This window comes from Actinia tenebrosa, unplaced genomic scaffold (assembly GCF_029948245.1).
Source record: "Actinia tenebrosa isolate PJP-AT-01 unplaced genomic scaffold, QUT_ActTen_1.0 PGA_scaffold6__47_contigs__length_16458017, whole genome shotgun sequence".
NCBI lineage: Eukaryota > Metazoa > Cnidaria > Anthozoa > Actiniaria > Actiniidae > Actinia > Actinia tenebrosa.
Genome location: NW_028292583.1, coordinates 2,818,533 through 2,830,865, shown reverse-complemented (window position 1 = coordinate 2,830,865; position 12,333 = coordinate 2,818,533). Strand labels below are relative to the sequence as shown.

The following is a 12,333-nucleotide window of genomic DNA, read 5'->3' as shown; positions in this document are numbered from 1 at the left end:
CGCAATAGATTAACATATTTGATTGGTTGATGTCTAACCGTACACTCCACAAAAATCGCCGGTAAAAATGTCATCAAACAACTTTTGATGTAAACAAATCCTTTCACGAAGAAAAAGTAAGAATTTTTTTACGGAAATTCAAATTTCTTTTCGTTTTTGTTTGCGCCCGACTAGTTGTTTTATTCATACGAGTGACGTCAGACTTATAAGCGAGTAAAACCTTCTAAAGTTTTTTTAAAACTCTCTTGTCTAGAGAATTTTGTTCGAACAAAGCGATGCCTCCTTTTTTGTACTTGTCACTTTGTCAGTAGTTTTGAAAATAATGAAGAAAAAAGACTCGGCCACATCAGGGGGTTCCCGGATCATAGAACAACGCTGCTGCGTTTTCAAAGCGCGCCAAATTGGGAAACCCATTCAATGCAAATATCTTGAACTAATATCTGATTGGTTTTGTAAAAGCGTGAATGTTATTTTACTTGATTTTGATTGGTCAGATAACTGTGAATCGATAGCTTCCGCTCTCAAACAATCTGTCAATTCAAGGAAAAAACACATGGATGGCGCGGAGAGCGTCATGAATTAATATCTTCTTTCCCTTAAATTTTGTGTCATTTGTGACCACAGTTGCGGGTTGTATTGTCTATCATGGGGTCCGAGAACTGCTTTATGACAAAAGAACATCTCAACGAACGAATTCTTCGTTCTCCATGGTCAGAATACCCTTTGCCACCGTTACACCGCGCTTGCCGAGATGGAGATGTGCAAAGTTTGTTATATCTTGTTATTCAGGGTGACCGACTCGAGGTCTTTCGCTGTGTAAACGAGAAGGATCAGTTCTTAATGTGGACTCCAGCTCACTGGGCAGCATACTTTGGTCATGTAGGTATCTCTTCTCACACACGACTAACACGAACCAGGAATTTTCGACAACTTTGTGGTCAACTTTGTTTATAACCTTAGGCCTATATACATAAAGCCGAAATTATACGTTGAAAATGCTTTCGGTATTGTTCTCCTATTTAGGACATTTAAAATAAAAATAAAAATATTGTGATAACAACATTGCTGAAGTTTAAAAAATTTTCATTAGCTAACGTAAAACATTTATCCATGTTTGCGTGAGTATTTACAAGGAACAAAAGTCATGCAAAGTTACTCAGCCATTCATTATATTTCAAAGCATCAAATATGCACCTTTGGTATTAATAATTTAATATACACGCTTAAGATTAGATACCTTCCTTTATGAATTTTTGATATAGTTCTTGATACGAGAACTTTTTCATTCGTGTTAGCGTCAAAGAGACAGTAAAAGAGAGATTCGAAAAGCTTTATGTATATATAGATTATAGACAGTAATTATGTTGTTGAATACTTTGCGTGTTCGAACTTAACGGCCATTTGATAGACGATAGTCTGCTATCGGGTATTTATTAGATTCAATCAAAGATCCCGTTCGGAAGAGGTCTTATCAAATGATTACCGCTATTTGGTTGTTGTTCTTGCTATATCGTGTGTTACATTTGAAGTTACTATGTGAAAACTAAACAGAGTCTGTGTCTATGATATTTGCGTGTCTCTTTCCCTAAATACTAGGCTTGGCACCGGCAACCCGAGGGATCATTTTACTTTCTATAAACATATGATATGTTTTTGGTTGCCATGTCTGGGAAATTGAATGGCTAGATGAGTCCAGAAAGGTTTCATTACTCAGGGGGAGGGCCCTAGGGAGGAGATTAGTCTTGTTCATATTTCTCATATTTGTGTTATTTAATAAACACATTTTTGGTGGATATGTTGTATTTTATATTCAGAAATAAACTGACATTGTTGTATATTTTTACATGTTTAGTTTTCTATTTTAGAGTATTGTAGAATCAGACTACAGTACAAGAAAAATTTTCAGTAATCCTTGACCAGTATATGTTATAGCTCCAAAAAGGTCATGATTAATTCAAAAAACTGTGGAATAACTTTTGAACTAACTTTTGTGAACTATATATGTAATTTTTACTATGTTATGCTCTCAATTTCAGCTGGAATGTCTTATGCGGCTCGTCAGCTGTGGCCTTAGCCTTGATGTCATGGATGGTAGACTCAAGCAAACAACTTTACATTTGGCAGCATTTGCTGGAAATGCCCTTGTGCTAGACTGGATTCTTCATGCTGGAGCATCTATTGATAAACAAGTGAGTATTTCACTAATTTTCATGTTGGTGAATTAAGCTAGGTATTTGTGGAGCCATCATATAGTTTTTAACAAGCTTTATAGATTCTAATTTCTGGATGTTTCCAAAAGCATCAAAATAACTTTAACCAGACATACCTTTGATCGTTAGGATAGCCTGGGGGAAACTGCTGTGCACAAAGCTGTACGTGGTGATAGTGTTGAGTGTTTGGAAGTGTTACAGAAGTACAAAGCACCAATGAAGTAAGCACCAGATGATTTCCTCTTTGTCATTACAGAATGTTTAAAAATGAAAATGGTTGAATATATTACCAGTAAAAACACTAAAATGCTTGACAAGAAAAAGTTAACCAAGGCTGCAAATTAATTTGTTTCTATAAGGCTATCATATGTCAGATCAGTGACAAGGGTTGCTCTGACATCCAACCAGTGGGGACCAACCAGTGTAGTTGGACAAGAGTTTCTATCAACAACTGCAACCAAAAGAGCTAAAGGAAAAAAATCCTTCATACTATATGCACCTGTGGTAATTCTGTTAGGTAAAACTCTGAAACAACATGGCGGCCACTACAGTCACACTGTTACACTGTACCTTTCCACCAACTGTGTCCACTTTTCACTTGTAATTTCTTACCCTGGTAGCATACATGAAAGTTCTGCTTCAAGTTTCGCAATCTTGAGGGATAATATTTTTTTAAAATCTAGAGTGACTATATTTTTTCATATTCCACCAAATAAATGTCTGATGTCTAGTGCTAATTTGCAAGCTTGGTTAACATGTTCATTGTGCAAAAAAATTTATTGATGTCCCATTCCCTCGAATGACTGAAAAATTGAGTAAGAGTACTAACCTTGGTGATTAGACACCACCTACAGTAAAATGCCTAGTTGTGGGCCTGATGATGGAATTATTCAGAGAAACTAAATAATATTTTTGTATTTGTAGTATGCCCAATAGCAGTCAACAAACCCCATATGAAATAGCACTCTCACTTAAAGGCCAATGTATAGAATACTTCAGGGTTGTTCTTGATTTAAAATATTCAGCTGGTAAGTGGTAAATTGTTTATATGACATCCAGTACTTAATATGCACCTATTCCAATAAACCTTGTCATCACCAAAGGCAATAGGCAATAGGTAAAAAGCCATAGGAGATAGGTCATTCCAAGATCCAAGAATAGCTGGAATGACTTGTGTTTCTGCTTCAATGTTCTCTGTATTGAGCAAAACCATTTTCATGTTTAAATGTCCAATCGCCTATCATCTTTAGCAATGACAATGTTTATAGAAATAGGTATGTGTAATTTAATCTTGGACAGTGTAGACTCTTTTTTCTCTTTATTATGCCAGAATTTATTAAAGTTATCTTATTCAGAATTCAATTGAAATAGTATTAATTGTTTTCAGCATATTAAACCAAATGGTTTTGGGTTAATTAGCGAAGCTTGATAAAGCATTGTACCTATAATTACTCCTCTTGCTTGTAGGGCCAATTTCTAGATCTGGTAAGCGCTCACTTGATGATGATGATGATCTGGAAAACTCTGCGAAGAAATCAAGGAATGGTAGGTTATTACCAAAGTCTGTTAACTTTAAGACACATGGGTAGACTTTCGCAAAGTCCACCACCTTCTGTGTGTGGCATTTGCTGCTATGCCCTGTCTCTCACCTCTGTGAAGTTCATGCGTGGGGTCACAAGTTTGATTACCGGCCAAGCCAATATTAGTTGAGTATGTTTCATGTGATGTTCTCTCTCTTTCCACGAGGGTTTCTCTCTAGTTTTCCTCCCTTCCTAAAATAACCATGTGAGTTAAATGTTGTTTGTTGTAAATAATGAATGTAGTGGTAGTGCATGTGCATGAGCAAACCTTGTGGAAAACAATGATGTTTGTAAAATATAGTTTTTTTTAATGTCGTTTTTTTTTTAAACTCAACTGAATTTTAGAGGTTCTGACAAACAAGCACATGTTGACATGACTTTATCCATTAAATCTTTAGATTCAGATCATTTAGCCATCAACCAAAATGGCTTTCACACTCCTATTCATAATGACCAAGAAATCCTTTCCATGATGGAAGCCAATGGACAGTATCCTCTTATAGAAAAAAGGGAAAGCAGTCCATTTAACAGACAACTAAATGGAACTGTCAATGGAGAAAGAAATGAACACATGAATGGGGATTGCGATATGCAGGAAGATCATAGCTCTAATGGCCAGAATGCTTTACATACTGAAAGTACTTATTTCACTCAGTCACCAATAAGATGCCTGACACTCTGTGGCCACCTTCAGTAAAGTACATAATCTCTTTCTTGTAAAAAACTTTTTAATAACTTTTGTAATTTGAATTTACTTCATATTTCACTATTCAGACCTGCACTACATAAATATCTTGTATAATAATAATCATTTTGATTGTTTCTAAAAGCAATTTTTTAAACTATTATTTTAAACTAAATGGATTTACTTAGGATCCACCCAACTATGAAGTCAAATGATGTTCTTTCTGTTATTGGTCCTTCATGGCTTGACAAATTTTGCTAGCATCTTTTCTTAACGTGATATTTATTGAATGTCACTAGATTTTTACAGCCAGATATTCTTTTTTAGAAAACTGACAACTGTGGAATCTTTATATCTTGTGCTCATTTTGATGATACCAAATGGTTTTGTGTTTTTTCCTTTTTTTTCCTCTGAAAATGGGTAAACCAACCCACTGCTCATTAAAATTTGTAGATTCTAAAATCATCTGACTTCATAATGATTTCATCGCATGACCTCATCCAGTTATCTTTTTTGTCAAACCTATATTTTGTACTGTTGGGGGAGACATAATTATAGGGTTTATGGTTTTTGGAAAATTTTTACCTAGCTTTTTGGAAAATTGTTTTTGAATATGGTTTTACAGTTTCATCCAAGTCTGTGGTATGCAGATTTTGCAACTTTTGGACTTGGTTTTTGCTGAAGTCCAATAATCTATGCTGTATTTACGTTTCTGTCTTTTTACTCTAGTTTGGACTGAATTTGAGTAAGAATGTGAATGCAGTTTCAGTCAACTTTTGACAGGGTATTGCAGTTTTTGCCCAATTTTCATGGTTTGGTGGTCTTGGTACACCTACACTGGCACCCTCTGTACATTGTCATTCCATACACTATCACAAGTTTCTGCTAGACATGATGAGCTGTGTTAAAAAACAAAAAATACCTTGAAGGGTTATGATAGTCCTTTGAGTCCCTTCCCTACAGAATTTTCTATAAAACAGCTAAAACATGCTTCCTTCATGATTCTTAGAAATGAACAGTCCACACTGTTTTTTTATTCAATCAGTCACAAAGGTACCATACGTGGAGATAAAAATGATATATAGAAATCAAACTTTGTTTTTGTAGCTAGATGCGTACTTGTTTATAGTATTCCAAAGACATAAACATCAAATATGTATAGGTAGCTATTTTAAAAGACAATAATGGCAATGCAATGTTAGTGATTTTACTTAACCTGTGGGGAAAAAATTACTTGTTTATGTTTGATAGCTAAATAGGCACTATGAAAAAGGATGAAAGTAAGATCTACTAACCTGTATTATTAGTATAAACCTACTAATAGCCTATCACAAATCCTTTGTTCTGATTGGCTGAGTACTAGCGAATAGTGCCAGTTTTGAAAACCAAAACAACGCAAAAAGTAAAGTTATTTCAATTTAATTTCAAAGGTATTTGTATCCATTTATTTGACAGATCCTCAGGTTCATAATAAAGCATTTAGATCCTTTCCCTCGTGGTCTATGAGTCAATCGGTATTCGGCCCCACGAGTCACCGACAGATTGCCTACATCTCAGGCTAAGCAAAACCACCTCAAATTAGTAAACATTGGTAAACTAAATTTGTGTATAATAGGTAATTCCTTGGTTTATTATACTACCAAAATATCTTGCCTACTTTATTAATATCATTAATGACTTACTTTTCCCGATAATTGACCACAAATCTTTTTATAAAAGTTGCCTTCAAAGGAATTTCATATTGAAGTTACTAACACTGTCTTAATAACAATTGGTTATATATACATATCATTTATATTAAAATTACGAAAAGCGGTTTGCCATCAATATCTTTAAGTTATTTTGAAATATTCCATACTTTAGTGTCTAGAAATAGCTAGGATATTTGTTATTTAAATTATCATATTTATGTTGAAAATGTGAATTTATTTTGTTTTTAAATAAAAGTAGACGATAAACCTGCTCAGATAAAGAAGTACTGAGTTAAACATATAACTAACTTCCAATTTTCCCCATTTGCTCCTGATTAGCGACCTGAAATCAAATCTGTGCACTGCATTTCTAATAATTTAAAACTGAAATTTTAGACATATCTACATGCATCGTGTGGGTTAACAGATGGACCATTAGTGGTTCTAGACTGAGAGGTAGTGTAACTAGTGTGGTTAAATGACAATTTTCATGTAAATTGTAGTTGCAGCATGTCAAAAGCAGTGGCTGATCCGGGGGGAGGGTTACACCTGGGCCCCGTTGTACAAAGGGTGTATAACGCTATAAATTTATTGGATAACAGTATCAACTTATCCACTGGATAAGGATTTATCGGCTCTTACTTGGTATTGCAAGGCACCAAAGTAGCTCTTACTACTCATATACCTACAGGGATATACTCATGTACTTATCTATATAACTTATATCTACATAATATGCTACATAGAAAGAGCTATTTTGCTGCCGATTTATCCGTCGGATAAAGCTATCCTTGCACCCTTCGTACAACCGGGTCCTGAAGTTTAATTGATGGTTGTATCCTAAAATTTAGTTTTGCCACAAGTTTGATTTGAAGTAGTTTCTGTAGAAATTTATTTTAAATGGGAAGATAAAAGTGAGTGTCGTGAAACGGAAAGCGTTTGGACCCCCGCCTCACTGAAAAATTCCTGGTTACGCCGCCCTCAACAATTTAAATGATGTTTTTTTAAAAATACCTTTACCAAAATGGCGACCGCAAATTCAAATGAGTTAAAAATTAAACTGAGTGGAAAATCTATACCAGCACTAGAACTTGGGAGCACCTTGACCTCATAAAGATTTATCATGTTAGGTGATACATCAACCGAAAATGATTAACTTGAAAATTGGCAAATATACAGACATTTGTATGACTGGGGTTAAATTGTGACATTCCATCTACTGGAGGATTGTCTTCTTAGCATTTTGCATCTGGTAAAGCTCCAATCCAGCCTTTTCTAAGTTGAGCTGACAGCTCTTTTACAATTTCGGCAAACCCTGGAATATTGGCTACATTCTTGTCTTCTTGTTTGGTAATGTAGAGTTCTCTTGCCTGCACGTTGGACCAGTTGCCTTGCTGGGTTTGAGGGTCAAACTCAATCCACTCTGTATATCGATGCATAGCTGTCTGCATTGAGTAACCCATGATCGTTATATCTTGTGGTCTTGGTAAACAAGTTTTTATTGTTGGAATCGTTGATGGTCTAAAATCAAAGAATCAATATTTGGTTTTAGTTGTTGATTTGGTTTCCCAGTTGAGAAGCCACAGGTAGCCCAAGCTTGGTTTCTGTGGTGTCCTGCTATAAGGAAATGTATGGAGATTCATCAAAAATTTCAATAAAATCATTGAAACGTGAAATAAGGCCTCGACATTTTACCCGATCATTGAGAAATAACACTTCTTTTGAACTGCGTGGTTATTTTTTGAATTTAGCCCGTTTTAAGATTTTTTCCCCCCACCAGTAAGAAATAACACGCAGAGCGAAAGAAGTGCTATTTCTCAATGATCGGGTAAAATTTCGAGGCTTTATTTCACGTTTCAATGATTTTATTGAAATTTTTGATGAATCTCCATACATTTCCTTATAACAGGACACCACAGAAACCAAGCTTGGGCTACCTGTGGAGAAGCATGCGCAAGAAAAATGGGGATTTGAGTCTTGCCCCTATGAAACTAAACCAACTGAGCTATATTAGTATAAGGTTAATTTTCAGTTCAAGCATCGGCCCGTTTATTCCAAAGGAAAACTGAGGACTCAAAGAAACAAGAGATGGGTAATGGAAAGAATAGAAGGAAAGTTTGATTTTGCTTCGCGGTACTTTATACAAACCTAGGATACTGACTGAAAATGGCTTTTTTCCATGGTAACGAGTGATCTTTAAGAAGTGGGTAAAAACTCAAACCCTCAGTGCAGGTTAAGCGTTTTGATGAATCTTTTGGACATCGTTCTGTAAATGGGGAAAAATAAAGTTAGTGACTGCACATTTGTTTGGGAGATTCTTGCGGGATTCTTGTGGATATGGCGCGAACTCTGAACATGAAACGCGTACGCGTGTGTATTGGTGGAAAATGGTATATTGTCCCTCGCTACGCTAACCTATCGCTACACCACTGCACGACAGTGGTAAAAATCCACGTCCCATGTTTCACTATCATCCATAATGATCGAAGTTGATTATGAAGTTGAATGTATGATGATCCCTATCGACCAGTATACCCACCTACTTTTTTCAATCCACAGATCTCGGCTAAAGACGGCATTATGTCGACTAATTCAACGAGTTTATCAATCACGATTCTTTTTGAGCCGATCTGTGGTCTCTTTATGTCGGTTAGGCCTGGGACATGTATGATTAGAGGAACATTAGTTGCTACCCGAAAATTGCTGTATTTACACCATTCATCATGTTCACCGAGGGCCCAGCCTAAATGCAAAAATAAAAACAAGATGAGTTTAAAGTATCATATAAGATCGATTGCATCGAGCAAAAAAATATCAGTGTGCAAGGAATTCTATCCCTTTCTGCATCTTACTGTTTCATTTTATATTTGAAGATAACGATATAACGCTAGGTATTTTTAGAGGCATTGTCTTATCGCTATTCAGCACGATAAGTGCGGCTTTTTGCTCTGGTTACCCCTCCAAAGCCGCAAAGTATCATTGGGTATTAGAAAAGCAGAGAATCCCATCATTCCCGTTCTGGCATCATGGCCTCATTATACAAAGAGATGACTCACTCACCATGATCACCAGTTACAAGAACCACAGTGTCATCACCAAACCCATGTTCTTTAATACCATTAAGTAATTGGCCGATAAGAGTATCGATATAGCTAGTGGCCGCGAAGTAGTTTTGGCGAATTTTTAGAGCAAATGATTTAGGAATAGGACCATAAGGAAAGCTGAGATTCAATGCAGCAACGTCTTCTCTCCATCTTATGTCTGTCCACGGTTCATAGGCTACTGTCGGCATAAACAAGGGCAAGAAAGGATCCGAAACGCTTGGAACTTCAGTGAGTGGATACAAATCAAGAAATTCTTTTGGGTATTTGAATGATATATGTGGCTTGTAGAAGCCAACGGCCAGGAAAAATGGAGTTCTAGGTTGTGAAGAAAGTTGTTGCAGAAGCTGTAGTGCATGACGGGTGCTCTGGATGTCTGGTAAGGTTCCCTCCGGTTGATGAGCGACCTCAACAGGGCAAATCAAATTGGTATGCAATGTACCATCGTCATTGAGACAAACCTACATAAAACAAAGTAAAAATAGCATTAGAGATATATACAACAATTTTCGTCATTCGTGGGTGTTGAGTTGGGGGCTAGCAACTACGTCACAAACAAAAGAAAAGAAACGAACGAGCAAACGCAGTAAAAAAATTCCGTTTGAAGAATAAACAATGTATTGTCATTTTTTGCCAAATATAGTGGGTCTTTCTTATTGTAGCAAGCTTTATTATATTCTTGGTTAGGGTTCTGATTTCGCAGGGTATTCGGTTTAGCTCCAAATTCATTGTTTTCGGCTATTGTTTTGTTGTCTTCATGGCTCAGGTCGCCTGCAACACCAAGAAAGAGCCAATATAGTTTACCTCTGCATTATCATATTTGAGGGTCGATGGGATGTAGGGCGGGGTTGACCAGCTATAGGGATAATCTGAAGTATTATTAGAAGATCTCCCTGAGGAAAAAATAAACAGAAACATGATAAATGTCTTCTATATTGCTTTATATAAATACGGGCAATTTACAGGGAGCAGATGTTTGATTGGAACGTAAACTTTTCAACAACAACAACAACAACAACAACAACAACAACAATATATTTATTCGTACAATTACATTGACAGAGAAAACATGTATAGGCAAAAAGTTGAAAAACCTATTTGTACATGTCATCCAAAAATAGCAGACGCTAATCGAGTTAGATGACACAGTTTAAAATTTGCCAAGTTGCTAAATAATAATAATAATAATAATAATAATAATAATAATAATAATAATAATAGTAGTAATAATAGTAACAATAATAATAATAATAATAGTAATAATAATAATAATAGTAATAATAATAATAATAATAATAATAGTAATAATAGTAACAATAATAATAATAATAATAATAATAATAACAATAATAGGGTCGATACTTACAACAATCATAGTAAATAAGAGAAAAGTATAAATACTGTAATTGATAAATAATAATAATGACAAAACTTTTAAGAGAAAATATGAAAGGCAAGATAATAAACACACAATACATACATAAACAATTTTCACGTCTTAACGTGTATTGTTACGGTAGAGTTACCCCCCTCTATCGATTCGCTAGTTGGCTAAACAGACACGCTTATCTATTAGCTAGCCCCTTTACTGGCGTGGTTTGTAAAGTAAGATCATTATTTAGAGGGGATGGGGGGAGGTGGGGGATTGGTGCACTGAAGTACAGGGTGGGACGCCAATTTTTATGCAGTTAGAAAGGAGAGGTTATAACAAATTGCGCCTAACGAAAAGAGGCTCAGGAAAAACCAAACATGGCATACCCACTATTGATACTAACCCCCATCCCCCCACCCCATCCCTCCCCAAGGCATAGTAGTTCTAATATAGAAGAGATAACTAGCTAAAAACTACTGTGAGATGCGTCGGTGTTTCTAATGAAACAGTAAAGATAAAAGGGTAAATTATACACCGTGAAAAGATGAAAAAATGCACTGAAGTTTCGGACGCTCGTCCTTCGTCGGAGTTAAAGAGTTCTAATATAGTTGTTTACTTACCAGGATGAAAGATTTTACCAACAGATGCCGTGAAGTATCCAGACTCTTTGAAATACTGAGGGAGAGTCGTAAAGTTACCAACTTTATCCCTCCAGTAAAAAGCATTTTTGTTGGAGTATAACTTTGTAGTATCTGGTCTTCTGCTTGTGAGGAATGACGTTCGACTTGGAGCACACACAGCTTGTTGTGAAGCAACAGTAGAGAAAAGCACAGAACGACTGGCAAGACTGTCTAGATTCGGAGTTTTCATAAATGTATCGCCATAGCAGGATAAAGTGGTACGCAAATCATCTGCTACAATTAGCAGTACGTTCAATTTTCGCCCATAACTATCACTCTTTAAATTGGTAATAAAAATGAATATGCTATATGCTAGTAACCAAAGTATTCTGCTGTATCGGCTCATGGCGAGTGTGTATTACTGGAGTCGCGGGGCTTAGACGTCACGTTTTGGAAATTGGGTATCGTCTTCCGTGGTTAACTACACACGTGAACGACATAAAATAAGATAGATTTGGTTTCTTATTGACATATAAATGTAGTTCAAATGATATAACATATTATATTCCTTGCTCCTCTGCTTGACATCGGTTTTGTTGTGGTGCAGCAATAATAATGTTATAGACAGTTTATTAATTTATATTAAGAACTATGTAAGCCATGATCAAATGCAAAATCTTATTTTTTTATTACTAAGTTCCTCAGCACTATTTGGTATTTTTTGTTATCCCTTCCCTTCAAATAAACCACGAAATTATCTGATTTCATGATTTTATGATTGTAAGACCGGCTTTATAGACGGCTTTATTATTCTTGAAGCAAGTGGTCCTCTTCATTTATATGATAATCAATACTGGTGCGTAGCTTGGTTGGTGCGCAGCTTGGTTGTTACGTGGCATGGTTGATGGGTGGCACTGAAGTACTGGTAGTACTGAAGCGCAGTATGGCAGCGCGAAGCATTTACGGCTACGCCGGAGATTTCGGCCCCGACACCGCTATCCATAATGACTGATCAAGGAGCTCAGCCGAAGCCTAAGGGAGAGGTTAGTCGGCCCCTAAACCGTATGAGATTAA

At 36.0% G+C, this 12,333-nt stretch overlaps 2 protein-coding genes across 3 annotated transcripts; one reads left to right on the top strand and one right to left on the bottom strand.

Annotated features, from left to right (window-relative positions):
- The first annotated feature begins 538 nt into the window (after positions 1–538).
- LOC116295515 (ankyrin repeat domain-containing protein 61) lies at positions 539–5,897 on the top strand. The gene is made up of 6 exons (XM_031703357.2): positions 539–879; positions 2,037–2,189; positions 2,340–2,431; positions 3,135–3,238; positions 3,678–3,755; positions 4,189–5,897. Exons 1-6 carry the CDS (start codon positions 646–648, stop codon positions 4,485–4,487), a joined length of 960 nt encoding a protein of 319 aa, XP_031559217.1. The 5' UTR covers positions 539–645; the 3' UTR covers positions 4,488–5,897.
- LOC116295503 (iduronate 2-sulfatase) lies at positions 5,879–11,694 on the bottom strand. Of its 2 annotated transcripts, none has more exons than XM_031703336.2 (6): positions 11,260–11,694; positions 10,072–10,160; positions 9,227–9,728; positions 8,706–8,909; positions 8,315–8,432; positions 5,879–7,687 (listed from the first exon to the last, which is right to left on the bottom strand). In XM_031703336.2, the coding sequence occupies exons 1-6, from the start codon at positions 11,663–11,665 to the stop codon at positions 7,402–7,404; spliced, it is 1,605 nt and encodes a 534-aa protein (XP_031559196.2). In that variant the 5' UTR covers positions 11,666–11,694; the 3' UTR covers positions 5,879–7,401. The 2 variants fall into 2 exon arrangements, with proteins under 2 accessions (XP_031559196.2, XP_031559205.2); XM_031703345.2 differs by having other exon boundaries at positions 7,518–7,687; positions 8,328–8,432.
- Positions 11,695–12,333: the final 639 nt, after the last annotated feature.

Bases quoted from the DNA above. Each gene is read 5' to 3' on its own strand.
- LOC116295503 (XM_031703336.2), bottom strand. From the start codon at position 11,665: ATGAGCCGATACAGCAGAATACTTTGGTTACTAGCATATAGCATATTC. The intron at 8,910-9,226 runs GTGAGTGAGTCA...TTTTGCATTTAG, and splicing joins TCTTGTAACTGGTGATCATG to GCTGGGCCCTCGGTGAACAT. The intron at 7,688-8,314 runs GTTTGTATAAAG...CTTTGATTTTAG, and splicing joins ATTTTCAGTCAGTATCCTAG to ACCATCAACGATTCCAACAA.
- LOC116295515 (XM_031703357.2), top strand. From the start codon at position 646: ATGGGGTCCGAGAACTGCTTTATGACAAAAGAACATCTCAACGAACGA. The intron at 2,190-2,339 runs GTGAGTATTTCA...TTTGATCGTTAG, and splicing joins GAGCATCTATTGATAAACAA to GATAGCCTGGGGGAAACTGC. The intron at 3,239-3,677 runs GTAAGTGGTAAA...TCTTGCTTGTAG, and splicing joins TGATTTAAAATATTCAGCTG to GGCCAATTTCTAGATCTGGT.